The sequence below is a fragment of the Accipiter gentilis genome, chromosome W (assembly GCF_929443795.1).
Source record: "Accipiter gentilis chromosome W, bAccGen1.1, whole genome shotgun sequence".
Classification (NCBI taxonomy): Eukaryota; Metazoa; Chordata; class Aves; order Accipitriformes; family Accipitridae; genus Astur; species Astur gentilis.
Window position 1 is genome coordinate 29,252,665 of NC_064918.1, and position 14,437 is coordinate 29,267,101.

At 43.4% G+C, this 14,437-nt stretch overlaps 2 protein-coding genes across 2 annotated transcripts in view; one reads left to right on the forward strand and one right to left on the reverse strand.

The window, feature by feature from the left end:
- LOC126035452 (uncharacterized) overlaps positions 1–14,437 on the reverse strand; it is a 293,141-nt gene that overhangs the window by 272,801 nt on the left and 5,903 nt on the right. The window lies entirely within an intron of this gene.
- LOC126035433 (microtubule-associated protein 1B-like) overlaps positions 1–14,437 on the forward strand; it is a 102,147-nt gene that overhangs the window by 64,984 nt on the left and 22,726 nt on the right. Inside the window, exon 4 of the mRNA XM_049793975.1 lies at positions 8,805–8,945. Within this exon, the coding sequence (XP_049649932.1) occupies positions 8,805–8,945 (141 nt within the window). The remainder of the gene's footprint in view (positions 1–8,804; positions 8,946–14,437) is intronic.

Below are 14,437 nucleotides of genomic sequence, written 5' to 3' on the forward strand. Positions count from 1 at the left end.
GGCCTAAAGCAGGTGCAGACATTAAAGCACGTTTTAACTCCATAAAGGCCCTCTGCTGTTTTGGACCCCACACAAAAGAAAAGTTCTTTAGGGCTTCATACAACGGTTTAGCTATTAAACCGTAGTTCATGATCCAGAGACGACACCACCCGGCCATTCCCAGGAATGCTCTGAGTTCGTGGATGTTTTTTGGCTCAGGTATGCTACAAATAGTCTCTTTGCGATCTTTTCCCAATTGTCGCTGCCCTTTTGTGATCTCAAAGCCCAGATATATCACAGTCTGGCGTGCTATTTGAGCTTTCTTCCTGGATACTTTATACCCATTTAGTCCCAGAAAATTTAAGAGATCAATGGTTACCTGTATGCAGGTAAATCTTTCTTCCGTAGCAATCAGGATGTCATCCACATATTGCAAAAGTAGATGTTCAGGCCTTGGTTTGTCCTGCTTCCAAATTTCAAGCTCTTTTGCCAGTTGGTTTCCAAAGATTTTCGGGCTATTTTTAAATCCTTGGGGTAATCTTGTCCATGTCAACTGCATCTTTCGCCCTGTCTGTGGATTCTCCCATTCAAAAGCAAACAGCTTTCTGCTTTCTTTCTCCAAAGATATACAAAAGAAAGCATCCTTCAAATCAAGCACTGTAAACCACTGATGAGTCTCCTTTAACGCTGTTAGCAACGTATAAGGATTTGCTACCACAGAATATATATCCTTGGCTATCTGATTCACTGCTCTCAAATCTTGCACCAACCTATATCCACCTGAGGGTTTTTTGACCGGTAAAATAGGAGTATTATATTCCGATTCACATTCCTCCAAAATTTTGTACTCTAAAAATTTATCAATCAATTTCTTCAGCTCCTGCCTAACTTCTGGTTTAATCGGATATTGTTTAATTTTTACTGTTCCTGCATCTTCCTTTAAATCTATTTTTACAGGTGCTGCCAATTTTGATTTACCAGGAATATGTGTTTCCCACACTGTAGGAATTACTGCAAATTCCACCTCTGGTGGAATTTCCTGTTCTTCCACCTTCTCTTTTATCATCAGGATTTCTCCTGTTTTTGACTCAGGTATTTTCAAAAAGAGTTCTCCTTCCTCAAACACAATTTGTGCATTTAATTTGGATAACAAATCTCTTCCTAACAAGGGTATTGGGCATTCTGGTACATACAAAAATTCATGTGTAATCATTTTATTTCCAAACTTCAAATCCAGAGGTTGCAGGAATGGTCTGTTTTCTTCCTTCCCTGTTGCTCCCACTATGTTTGCTGTTTTTGTTCCAATTTTTCCTTTACAAGTATTTAATACCGAAAATGTCGCTCCTGTATCCACTAGAAATTTAACTTCTTTTTCTCCCAGCTTAATTATAACCAGAGGCTCAGCTGGGTTCCCCTCCGGTCCCCTTCATTCATCCAAAACCATCATTCTGGCTACCTCCTTTTGAATATTTCCTCCTGAACATTGCTCATTTCTAGGACAATCTCTTTTCCAATGTCCTTCCTCCCTACACAAAGCACACTGATTCACCCCTAAGGGGGTGTTAAAATTTCAATTACTGAAATTCCTAAATCCTTCCCGTCCACTGATACCTCGCCCTCTTCCTCTACCTCGTCCTCTGTCTGCTGTTCCTGTCATTGCGGCCAATAATCTATTTTCTCTGATTCTCCTTTCCTCCTTTTCCCTGTTATTATGTACTTTCCATGCTGCCTCCAGCATTCTATTCAAACTCCTTGAATCCTCTCCCTCCAGCTTCTGACGTTTCTTTCTTATGTCTGGTGCCGATTGTCCCATGAAAATCAAAGCCAACTGTATCTGGGCTGCCTCTGTATCTATCCTTAAATCTGTATATTTTCTGGCAGCTTCTTTCAGCCTCTCCAGGAACGCTGATGGAGATTCATTCTTATCTTGTCTCACCTCATATATTTTAGACCAATTCAGAGATTTAGGCATAACATGTTTAACTCCATGTAAAATCCATTTCTGGTACCGTCTCAGCTTTTCTCTATGTTCCTCCTTATTTGGATCCCACTGCGGATCCCCAGACGGAAAATTCTGCTCTAATGTTCCACCTGTTATTCCACTTACTACAGCCACTTCTGCCTGTGCTTTGCCAGTCTTTAGTACCATCTGCTTTTCTGTATCATCCAACAAATTGTCCAAGATCACCTATAAATCACTCCAGTCCGGATTTTGCGTTCTGATTATAGTATCCACCACTCTACCTACTCTCTCAGGATCTTCCCTATATACTCCAGCTGCCTGCTTCCAAGCCATCAAGTCCGTGACCGAAAAGGGCACTTTTACATACACCGGCCCGTCATTACCAACCCCCTGACGCAAGGGAGCTATTGTCTGTGCCTGCTGTCGAGTCCTTCGAGAAATGGGGGTATAAATTACAACTTCAGACGGTCCTTCCCCCAGATCTTCTATTCCACTACTTTCTGCTTCTATCTGTTCCCTATGCCCTTGATTCCAATTCCTTCCCCTCCTAGGAGGGGATATATCCAACTCCGGCCCTTCATCTTCTCTGGGGACAATTTTCTCCTTTAAACACTCTTTTCCAGTGTCACACGCCAAACAACATTTCTTCCCTTTCCTATTATCAGACGTTATAGCCATCACCAAATTGTCTCTACTAGTTAGCTTACATTCATCCTGCCAATCCCGTCTCTGTCTTAAGTAAAAGAATAAATCCACATATGGCATTTCACCCCGTTTCCCTTCCCTTTTACAAAACAACTAGGGCACGGACAAAGCCGACTTCCCTAGGCGAGAGTCATAACCAATATCCCCTGGCAAATTTTAACCAACAAGATATATTCACACTTTATAACTTCCAACCTTAGTCAGAGCTATACCATACAATATATAATTACTCAAACCCGACACTTCATTCTTCCACACTCCACACTCGGTTCGTACACGTCTCACACTTACAGCACTCACACTCACACCTTTCCACAAAAATACACATATATCCTTAAAAATTCTTTAAAATCGGGACTCAAACCCAAAGTTTTCAAAATGCTTTTGAAGCTGGGACTCTAACCCAGAATCCTCAAAAGTTGTGGGACTCTAACCCACTCCCAAATTGTCCAACCCTGCAATAGCTTTCGCTTATGTCTTACGGGCAGACGCCTAGGCTTCCACTTCCTTCAGGATCCTTTAGTCCAACCCTACGCAGCTTTCGCCGTGTCTGACAGGCAGACGATACGGTGGGACTCTAACCCACCGGTGGGACTCTAACCCACTTTAGTGGGACTCTAACCCACTATCCCTAATATAAAAAGAAGTGTCTTACCAAAATCCAGGGGACGTCGCAAAGAGCCTTATGGATCGGGGATCGATGGGTATCCCCGAGAAATCCTCGGCGCCAGCTGGAACCGATCTGGTCCCCGACTCCTCCGGCCTCTCTCAGTGAGGTCCCACCTGGGTCGCCAGAAACTGTTGCCGAAAACCTCGGAATAAAGAACTTATCAACACCAATTTAGTGCAGATAAGCAGACACTTCTTTATTAACGTCCGGGTGCGTGGGTGAGTCCTCTCAAAAGACCACGCACCCCGAACTCCAAAATCATACACCTTATATTGAACTTATTCATTCATATTCATTAGATTTCCAATAAATCATTAGCATATATTAATGTCCTTTACACATGCGCATTGAAGGTCTCTGGTGGTCTTCTAGAGTCCTCTAGTGGTCTTTCATAGTCTTCCTCACTTGTCCGCTTCTTGACCTTCTCCAGGTGATTCTGCGCAGTTGGATCCTTGGTAAATCACTAACTATTATTGGCAAATTACTACAGGTCACTTTATTCGACCTTTATCAATTCCATTAATTTGTAATTTTGACATCTTCTCCATTCTTCTAGTTTGTTATTCTATACTCCCTCTGACACACACTACATCACTAGTTTGCTATACTATACTCCTGCTGACAAACACTACATCACTAGTTTGCTATAATCTACTCCTACTGACAAACACTATGTCAAAATCATTCTTAAATCTCAAGCTTGTCAGCTAAGTTCTAAATGTTCCTTCTAAATGATTCTGACCAATTCCTTCGGCCTTGGTATCAGGTTATACAAAGGGTTTCACAGCAGCTGTTGGTTATTAATTAAATGTGCAAAATGCAATAGAGGTATCTTTACTAAACTGTTTCTTACCATTTTAAAATTTTTATCAAACATAATTTATTCTAACCACTATCAAATCAGTAAGAAATTAAAGCTACCAACCAATCAATAACAAATCAATAACTTAATCAATAATCAATCAGTAACAAGTTCACACTCCGTCTTTAAGTCTGTTTTGACTGAGGCTAAGTCTTGCTGTTCACTTTCTTCAAACAATTTGGAACTTCAACCAAGGGTAAAGCTGAACAGAATCATCACCTTGCAATATTTCTGTAGTGGTCTTGAAATCAGCAAAATTCTGGTAGTCCCTCAGGAAGCTTTGATTATACCCTGACACAGAATTTATGTTTCTCAAAGTTTTTTCATGTGTATCATTATGCTCTGTAATCTGCAAGCATTTATTTACTTTTTTTTCCTGACATAGTTTTCTAGCACTGCAGAACCTATTTCACCATCAATTAATAAAATAGATTGAAGGGAAATTATGTGACAGTTGCATATCAGTGATTCACAAGTGTTTTGGGTTTGTGTGGCCCAGGCCGACCCAATCAGTGACAGTGGTAGCGCCACTGGGATAACATCTTTAAGAAGGGGAACCTGCCGTGAGTAGTGAGATTAGAATGTGAGAGGAACACCTATGCAAATACCCCGGTCAGTGAAGAAGGAGGGGGAGGAGGCATGCTGGAGGAGGCTGATGCCTCTGCAGCCTGTGGTGAGACAGCAGGCTGTCCTCCTGCAGGCCATGGAGGTGAATGGTGGAGCAGATGCCCACCTGCAGCCTGTGGAGGATGCCACGCTGGAGCAGTTGGATGCCCCCAAAGATGGCCATGACTCCATGGGAAAGCCCACACTGGAGCAGTCTGTGACTGAAGGACTGCATGCCATGGAAGGAACCCATGCTGGAGCAGTTCGTGAAGAACTGCAGCCTGTGAGAAGGACCCATGTTGGAGAAGTTTGTGAAGGACTGTCTTCCGTGGGTGGGACCCCATGCTGGAGCAGGGGAAGAGGGTGAGGATCCTCCCCCTGAGGAGGAAGGAGCAGCAGAGACAATGTATGATGAAATGACCGCAACCCCCATTCCCTGTCCCCCTGCACCACCAGGGGAGGAGGTAGAGAAAACCGGGAGTTCAACGGGGAAGGAGGGAGGGGTGGGAGGAAGGTGTTCTAAGGTTTGGTTTAACTTCTCAGTATCCTTGTTTTTTATTTGATTTGTAGTAAATTAAATTGATTTTGTTTCTTCCCCAAGTTGAGCCTGTCTTTTGCCTGTGACCATAAGTGGTGAGTGATCCCTCCCAGTCCTTGTCTCGACCCACGAGCTTTTCTTTGTATTTTCTCCCCCTCACCCCACCGGGCTGGGGGGGGGGGGGGGAGGAGTGAGCAAGTGGCTTCGTGGTGCTTTGTTGCCTGCTGGGCTTAAACCACAACAAGAAGTCAGGAAAAAATTTTGCTGTTGGAAAATCTGCTGAGTTTATACATAAGTTGGCAGACTGCCCAGAACCACTGCCAGCAATGAGAGAAAACACAGAAGAGGAAGCCAGTTCTTTTATGGTTTTAATACACCTAAACCAGACAAGATTTCAGACACACATCAGCCAGCCAGCTGCACTTATCTATATTTTTGTCTGAAATAAAAATGAATATACTTGATCCAGCAAGGATTTTGCTGAATTTATAGTCATTTAGTATAATTAGTGACAGACCAGCATTAGTCCTGCATTTAATTAAAGGAACTTTCTGCTGCTCAAAGTCAAGACCACTTATTAAATAAAATAACAATGAAGATGTGGTAGAGTTGGCATCTTCTTTCAGATAGATACTCTTCAGTGGCTGTTTTCTACTTGTACTGAAAGCATGAGTTGCTCAGCAGAGATTTCGGTCAAGCCTTCCTGGCTCAGTCTCCCTGGTGTGAGCAGGAATTGTTTAGAACAACTGATTGCTTAACAATCAATATAAAAATTTGAAATAATAGCTTGCTGGGACAGCTGAGGTGATTATGTTATCTCCATGGAGATGGAATTTGGATGCAATATCTACATGTGGAGTTGTTCCAGATCGACTCTGCACATTTAGTTTAATACATGGATAGCCTTATTCTGGAATCACTATTATGGTTTAACTTAATTCTCCCTGAACAGAGGAATTAGTGCACTTGAAATTCATACCTTATCTGAATTTGAATTCATTTTTCAGTGTTGGACAAGACTTTTGAAATATTTGCTGTATTGGGTCTGGCTGGAATGGAGTTAACTTTCTCCATAGCAGCCCTGGTAGTGCTGTGCTTTGTATTTGTAACTAGAAAGGTGTTGATAACACACCAGTGTTTTGGCTATTGCTGAGCAGTGCTGGCACAGCATCAAGGCTGTCTCTCGACCCCCCCCACCCCACCCCAAAGGCCAGTAGGCTGGGAGTGGGCAAGAGGCCAAGAGGGGACAGAGCCAGGACAGCTGACCCAAACTGACCAAAGGGATATTCCATATCCCATGTGAATGTCGTGATCAGCAATAAAAGCTAAGAGAAAGGAGGGGGGGCATTCATTATCAAGGTGTTTGTCTTCCAAAGCAACTGCTATGTGTACTGAGGCCCTACTTCCCAGGAAGTGGCTGGACATCGCCTGCTGATGGGAAGTAGACAATCTTTTTTGGTTTCCTTTGCTTCCAAGTGTGGCCTTTGCTTTTCTTTATTAAACTGCCTGTATCTCGACCCATGAGTTTTTCATCTTATTTTCTCCTCCCTGTCCCCCTGAGGAGGGCAAGTGATAGAGCAGCTTGGTGAGCACCTGGCAGCCAGCCAAGGTCAACCTACCATATATGCAAAAAGTTTACTCGATAGTACAGAATCTTACAAAAGTTTTGTTTAGTTCAGTTTTGTTCTTCAATTTAAGTTGAATTCAGCCAACAGAAGTATACCGAATATATGGATTTCTCTTAGCATGCAAATAAATCTCCCCCAGGGGGAAACAGGAATTATTACTAGCTGTAGTGAGGGTCAAGTAAAGTAATGAGGACCTGGTTTAAAATAGTTAACAGTTATTTCAACTTGCAGAAGTTTATTTCTCAGTAGCAAGCTCCTTTGAGCCATCAGGCATCTACATAATTTATTACTGTGTATTGAAAAAGGTCTTGAGCTGGCACACTTAAAAAAGTTCTAGTGTCCATAGTTAGTGACATCATGAGATGTAAATGGTGCATGCGACTGTATCTGAGTGCTTGATTATGATTATGGGTGAAACAGAAACACCCTTTAACTTTGTAGATGATTCAACAGGATGACAGTCTAAATGTGTGACTTTTATGTGTGATTTGTGGCTATGTCACAACCCAGACTGGACAGACCAGGGAGTTGTGTTGAATTGGGAATTCCCTCGTGCTAAATTAAGGTGAAATGACACCAAATGATCAGTTAAACATTTTATTCATGACAGAAGCAAACTGAACTGGGGAGGTGTGGTAGTACATGGCAGGGTTTCTCACAACAGGAATTGGCATAAGACTACTTCTGTAAACCGTGTAACCCAGGGTAACCATATACATCAATTCAGGGAATAAGGAGATCCCTCCCATTGAGTCACGAGGTTCAGAACAGACCCCCTTGCTTTCTAGACTCCTTCTCAGAGAAGAGCCTAGGGGTGGCTGGATCCACTCTTAGTCCCAGACTTGGTCAAAGGATAAGTCTTAAAGGGATGAGGTGTAGGGATTGAGGAAAAGGAAAAGGAAAGAGCGAAGAAGAGAGAGAGAAAAAGGAAGAGAGAAAGATTTCACTGGTCCTGGGTCCAGCGTTCGTTCAGTCAGCCTAGGGGTCCAGTTCCAGTGGTCTTGTGCACCTGGGGCTTCAGTTTGTGTCCTTTTATCATCCTTGTCCCTCCTTTGGGCAGGCACCTGAACTCATCAGGCTAATGAGCAGTTTGTGAGCCTTTGGGCTTGGGGGTCCTTTGTGGAGTAACTTCTCCTTCCCTGCAGATGTGGTCATTGTTTGATCTTTGTATCAGAACAACTTATCAGAACAGGGAGCTGTGCACCTTCCAGCACGCCCTCCCCCTCCTGTTGCTGATGTCTGAGCTGATGGGCTTTTCACCTTGGATCCTTGCTGTGCAGAGTTTGTCTTTAAGCAGAACTTGCCCCGCCACAATGGTTCAGACATTAACTTTTTCAGTCTCTCACAGGCTGTTTGTTAGTTTTTAGTGACATTTTTGCAACTGAATGGGAAGTAATGCTGTACACTGGGAAGAGATCGGCCTTCCAAAAACATTCTGACACATGTAGTTGTCCCTCATTAGCATGTTGGGGACAGTTGGCCAAGGCTGTCCTGATACAGTGCTATTAAAATTCAATGAGAGTTATACAAGGAATGTATTTGTTCATTGAAAATATTATTTCTTCATTCAAATTTTGTTCTTTTCTCCTCCTTGCTCTTTCCCCCCCATGTCATTAGTTTGATTTGTTCATCAGACTTTCTCTTTAATCATTTCTTCTGCCTCCTTTTTTCCCCTTTTGCTCCTTTCTTGTTGTCTTTTGTAAACAGGACTATAACTTGAAAATGTTTCAACAGTCCTGGGAGACACTGGTGCAAAATATGTTTTAAATTAGACGAGGTAAACTGTATGTTCTCAGAGGAATGTACAAACGTGGTAATTCCCATTATTGATGTGTTTCTCTCCTTCACTCTAGGTGCGCTTAATGATCACAGATGCTGCAAGACACAAGCTCCTTGTACTAACTGGACAGTGCTTTGAAAACACAGGAGAACTCATTCTTCAGTCAGGGACATTCTCCTTCCAGAACTTCATTGAGATCTTCACGGATCAAGAGGTGTGTTCAGAAAAGTGTCTTCCATATGTTGTCATGTGATGGCAAAGGTTTTTAGAAGACTAAAAATGACCCTCTGTGTTGTTAGAATTAGCATTGGCTAACTAATGTGGATGTTTTTTACTCTTCATTATAGGCTTTCTTTCAAGACATTTATTTAATTTACTTTAGTTTTGATGTAAATTGCTTAACAAAGGAATTACATTTTAAATTGGGGCATTAAATTGTAACTTCGAGAAACAGAAAACCAAGGAACATTTTGACAATGGAAGGAGATAGTGTTGTGTTTAAAATATACAGCTTGTTTATCTAAGGTGCATATACAAAGCAGTCAAATTGAATTTGACACCAGGTTCTTGCCTGTTGGCAGCTAAGTAATAGGTGACATTAAATAAGACAGAGGCTATCCGTTGGAATGGCTATAGTTTTCTGTACCACCTACCTGCTTGGCTTCTTTACTGTAGTGTTTAAAATTTTGCTAGTGAAATCTGTAAATCTTGTGATTTTTACATACCAAAAATATAAGAATGAAGTATACCAATATTTAATGCTGTTTCTTTCATGATTCGTTATTTTGCTGTCTTGCTTAATGTACTGTGTCTGAAAGCTCCCATAGGGCAAGAATCCATAGTAAACAAGCTGTCACACTTAATTTGGCTGCTGTGTAAAATATATATTTAAATAAACTATATGGCTATGTATTTAGTTTCCAAAATTATTTAGGAGCATTTCAGTGGAGTGAGATTTGAAAGTTCAGCACTGAAAAAGCAATGTTTGCATGAGCTCCAGTGTGACCTTACTGTATCCATTTGGGGACAGACTTTTTATCAGGGCTTGTTGTGATAGGACAAGGGGTAATGGTTTTAAACTAAAAGAGGGTAGATTTAGACTAGATATAAGGAAGACATTTTTTTCGCTGAGGGTGGTGAAACACTGGCACAGGTTGCCCAGAGACATGGTAGATGCCCCATCCCTTGAAATGCCGAGTGATTGCCACAGTGGTGGGCGTGCAGGGCATATTCCCATGGTCTCTGAGTAAAGCTCACTTGGCTCATCTCTGCTGCTGGCAGCATGCTCACCAGCCAGCCAGCATGGCTGTTTTAAAGTGTTGGCTTCCAGCTTATTGTCTCTGAAACCTTGGGTTCCCGCTGCTTCTAAAAGATTTCACAAAAGCAAAGAAAGATCATATTTGCCATACTGCAGTCTGTGTATGTGACATTTTTTAAAGGGTCCCATTAATGGGAAATTTTTAGGTGGTCTACAAATTGGAAAAAAGGTTAGACAAAATTTCAGTCTTTAATAATACTGATAGACCTTGGGCTGCCCACTTCTGTGAGTCAGAGAACCATGAGTGCAGGAACAGTGACTTTCCATTTGTGGACACTGAAATTGTAAAGGATCGCCTGTATCAGCTGAATGTTCATAAGTCCATGGGGCCTGATGGGATTCATCCCAGAGTACTGAAGGATCTAGCAGATGTTATGGCAGGACCCCTCTCGATCATCTAACCAAAGGTCTTGGGAGTCTGGGGAGGTCCCTGTTGACTGGAAGCTAGCCAACATTATTCCAATTTCCAAGAAGGGCATGAGGGAAGGCCCAGGGAACTACAGACCTGTTAGTCTAACCTCCATCCCTGGAAAAAATATGAAGATCATATTGGGTGCTATTGAAAGGCATTTAAAGGACAATGCAATCCTCAGGCACAGTCAACATGGGTTCACAAAGGGAAAGTCCCGTTTAACTAATTTAATATCCTTCTATGATAAGGTCACCCACCTAGTGGATGAAGGGAAGGCTGTGGATGTATTTTTTCTTGATTTTAGTAAGGCTTTTGATACTGTCCCTCACAGCATCCTTCTGAACAAGTTGTCCAACTGTGGGATGAGCAGGTACATGGTGCGCTGGGTGAAGAACTGGCTGAAGGGCAGGGCTCAAAGGTTTGTAGTGAAGGGGGCTACATCTGACTGGCGACCAGTCACCCACAGTGTTCCTCAGGTTCAATTCTAGGGCCAGTTCTGTTCAATATATTTATCAATGGTCTGGATGCAGGAATTGAATGCACCATTAGCAAGTTTGCTGATGATACCAAACTGGGAGGTGCTGTTGACTCTCTTGAGGGATGAGAGGCCTTGCAGAAGGATCTGGATAGACTGGAGCATTGGGCAATGATTAATGGCATGTAATCTAACAAGGACAAAGGCTGGATTCTGCACCTGGGATGGAGTAATGCTGGACACAAGTATAAATTGGGAGAGGAGTGGCTGGAGAGCAGCCCTGGGGAAAGGGATCTGGGGGTGCTGGTTGACAGAAGGCTCAATATGAGTCAGCAGTGTTCCCTGGCAGCCAAGAGGGAAAACCCACATCCTGGGGTGCGTTAAACACAGTGTAACCGGCCCGTCAAGAGAGGTGATTATCCTGCTGTATTCAGCGTTGGTGCAGCCTCACTTTGAGTACTGCAGTTCTGGGCCCCACAATTTAAGAAGGATGTTGTATTGGATATGCATGGCGAGGTTTTGGTAGCAGGGGGCTACAGGGGTGGCTTCTGTGAGAAGCTGCTAGAAGCTTCCCCTGTGTCCCATGGAGCCAATGCCAGCCAGCTCCAAGACAGACCTGCCACTGGCCAAGGCCAAGCCCATCAGCAACAGTGGTAGCACCTCTGTGATAACATATTTAAGAAGGGAAAAAAAGTTGCTGTGGGACAGAAACTGAATCCAGAGAGAGGAGTGAGAACATGTAAGAGAAACAACCCTGCAGACCCCAAGGTCAGTGAAGAAGGAGGGGGAGGAGGTGCTCTAGGCGCCAGAGCAGAGATTCCCCTGCAGCCTGTGGTGAAGACCACGTTGAGGCAGGCTGTCCCCCTGCAGCCCACGGAGGACCCCACGCCAGAGCAGGTGGGTCCCCGAAGGAGGCTGTGACCCTGTAGGAAGCCCGTGCTGGAGCAGGCTCCTGGCAGGTCCTGTGGACCTGTGGAGAGAGAGGAGCCCACACTGGAGCAGGTTTTCTGGCAGGACTTGTGACCCCGTGGGGGACCCACGCTGGACCAGTCTGCTCCTGAAGGACTGCACGCCGTGGAAGGGACCCATGCTGGAGCAGTTCCTGAAGAACTGCAGCCTGTGGGAAGGACCCACATTGGAGAAGTTCGTGGAGGACTGTCTCCTGTGGGTGGGACCCCATGCTGGAGCAGGGGAAGAGTGTGATGAGTCCTGCCCCTGAAGAGGATGGAGCAGCAGAGACAACATGTGATGAACTGACCGTAACTCCCATTCCCCATCCCCCTGCGCCACTGTGGGGGGTAGGTAGAGAATCCGGGAGTGAAGTTGTGCCTGGGAAGAAGGGAGGGGTGGGGGGAAAGTGTTTTAAGATTTGGTTTTATTTCTCATTACCCTACTCTGGTTTGATTGGCAATAAATTAAGTTAATTTTCCCCAAGTCAAGACTTTTTTGCCTGTGGCGGTAATTGGTTGAGTGATCTCTCCCTGTCCTTATCTCAACCCACAAGCCCTTTGTTATATTTTCTCTCCCCTGTCCAGTTGAGGAGACGGAGTGATAGAGCAGCTGCGTGGTACTTAGTTGCTAGCTGGGGTTAAACCATGACAGATGTGAAGGTCCTTGAATGCATCCAGAGGAGGGCGATAAAACTGGTGACAGGGCTGGAAGGAATGTCTTATGAGGAGTGGCTGAGGACTTTGGGTTTGTCTAGTTTGGAGAAAAGGAAGCTGAGGGGCAACCTCATTGCTCTCTACATCTTCTGGAGGAGGGGAAGTGGAGAGGGAGATGCTGATCTCTTCTCCCTGGTATCCAGTGATAGGATGCATGGGAATGGTTCAAAGTTGCATCAGGGGAGGTTTAGACTGGAGATCAGGAAGCATTTCTTTACCAAGAAGGTGGTCAAACACTGGAACAGGCTTCCTGGAGAGGTGGTCGATGCCCCAAGCCTGTCAGTGTTTGAGGTCTTTGGACAATGCCCTTAATAACATGCTTTAATTTGGTCAGCCCTGAAGTGGTTCAGGCAGTTGGACTAGATGATCGTTGTAGGTCCCTTCCAACTAAAATAGCCTAGTCTAGTCTATTCTATTCTAAGAAAGGGCTAGAAAAAAGTGGCTAGTGGTTTGTTGACTAGTGATTAGAAAAAAGAATTCCTGTGCTGTCCTGATCCATAATCATGTATGGTTTGATGAGTATTGTAGTAAAGTTGGTATTTCTGGTCTCTGTCCATTTTTATTTCACTGGACCAAACCTGGACTATGGTCATGGGATGTGCTTACAAATAATAAATACTCTTTGAGGGATAATCTTATGAAGTCCTATTCAGAAAGCCATCTCTAGCTTTCAGAACTCCCTGCAGGCAATGTGTTGTTTTCAACTTCTCCCATGCCAGATGTCCCATTCTACTGCCTCTGCAACAACAGCTAGCAGAGGAAAACCTTTTTTTTTTTTTTTTACCTTTATGGTCCAGGGTATGAAACAATCTTGTGTTTTCTCTGAGCAGCCAACTTGTTTGCCTTCACCAGCTGTAACAACTTTAAAACTTGAGGATTCCTCAACAGAAGTATCTCAGTGCTTGAAAAGATGATCATGTTCACAGATACATTTCTTTGCTCCCAGAGTGACTTTGAATTCAAAGAAGAGAATGAGAAGTTACATCTCTGTGTTATCAAATAGGATAAGCAATGGAACTGTCAATATCCTTTGTGCCATCAGTTGAAATGCAAATCCTTTAAAGCCTTTTCTAGGGCATTCCTGAACTCCCTATTCCTAACAGATATGATCTGTCTGGAATAATTTTTCTCCAATGTTTCATTCGTCTGCGCTACCAGTGGCTTAATACTGTCTGCATTATGTGTACCAACTTTTAGGAGCAAATAAAGTCAGAATTTAGGAGTATGAAGCAGCAATCCAAATATGGTATAATATAAACTGGATAGGACTAACCCCAAACCTTGGCCCAGTCAGTATATTCATTAGCCCGGCATATGATTTTTTTATCTAGCCAGAAAATTTGCCCTACATGAGAAAAGGTCTCTACTCAAGTTATCTCCTTATGTATGCAACAGACTTGGATTTATTCTTCCAGAGGAAGTGATCTTTTACTACTTCTGATTCACCCTAATACTGTGTTTTCAACCCTGACCAGAGACACTGTATAAAGTAGTATGCTTGAGATCCTAATTCTATTTCAGAGCTGTGGTCTGTGCTGCCCCTCTTTTCTTATTTCTGTGGTAAAAAACAGGAATGGTTCTCCTATTTTTCTTATCTTTCATCCTTTTCTGCATTTACTCCTTTTATTTTGTTTTGCTTTGGTTTCTTTCTTTGCTCTTTTTCAGACTGTGGTGGGTTGACCCTGGTTGGATGCCAGGTGCCCACCAAAGCCGCTCTATCACTCCCCCTCCTCAGCTGGACAGGGGGGGAGAAAATATAACAAAAGGCCCGTGGGTCAAGATAAGGACAGTTTAATAAAGTGATAGCAAAGGTCGCACACGCGAAAGCAAAGGAAAA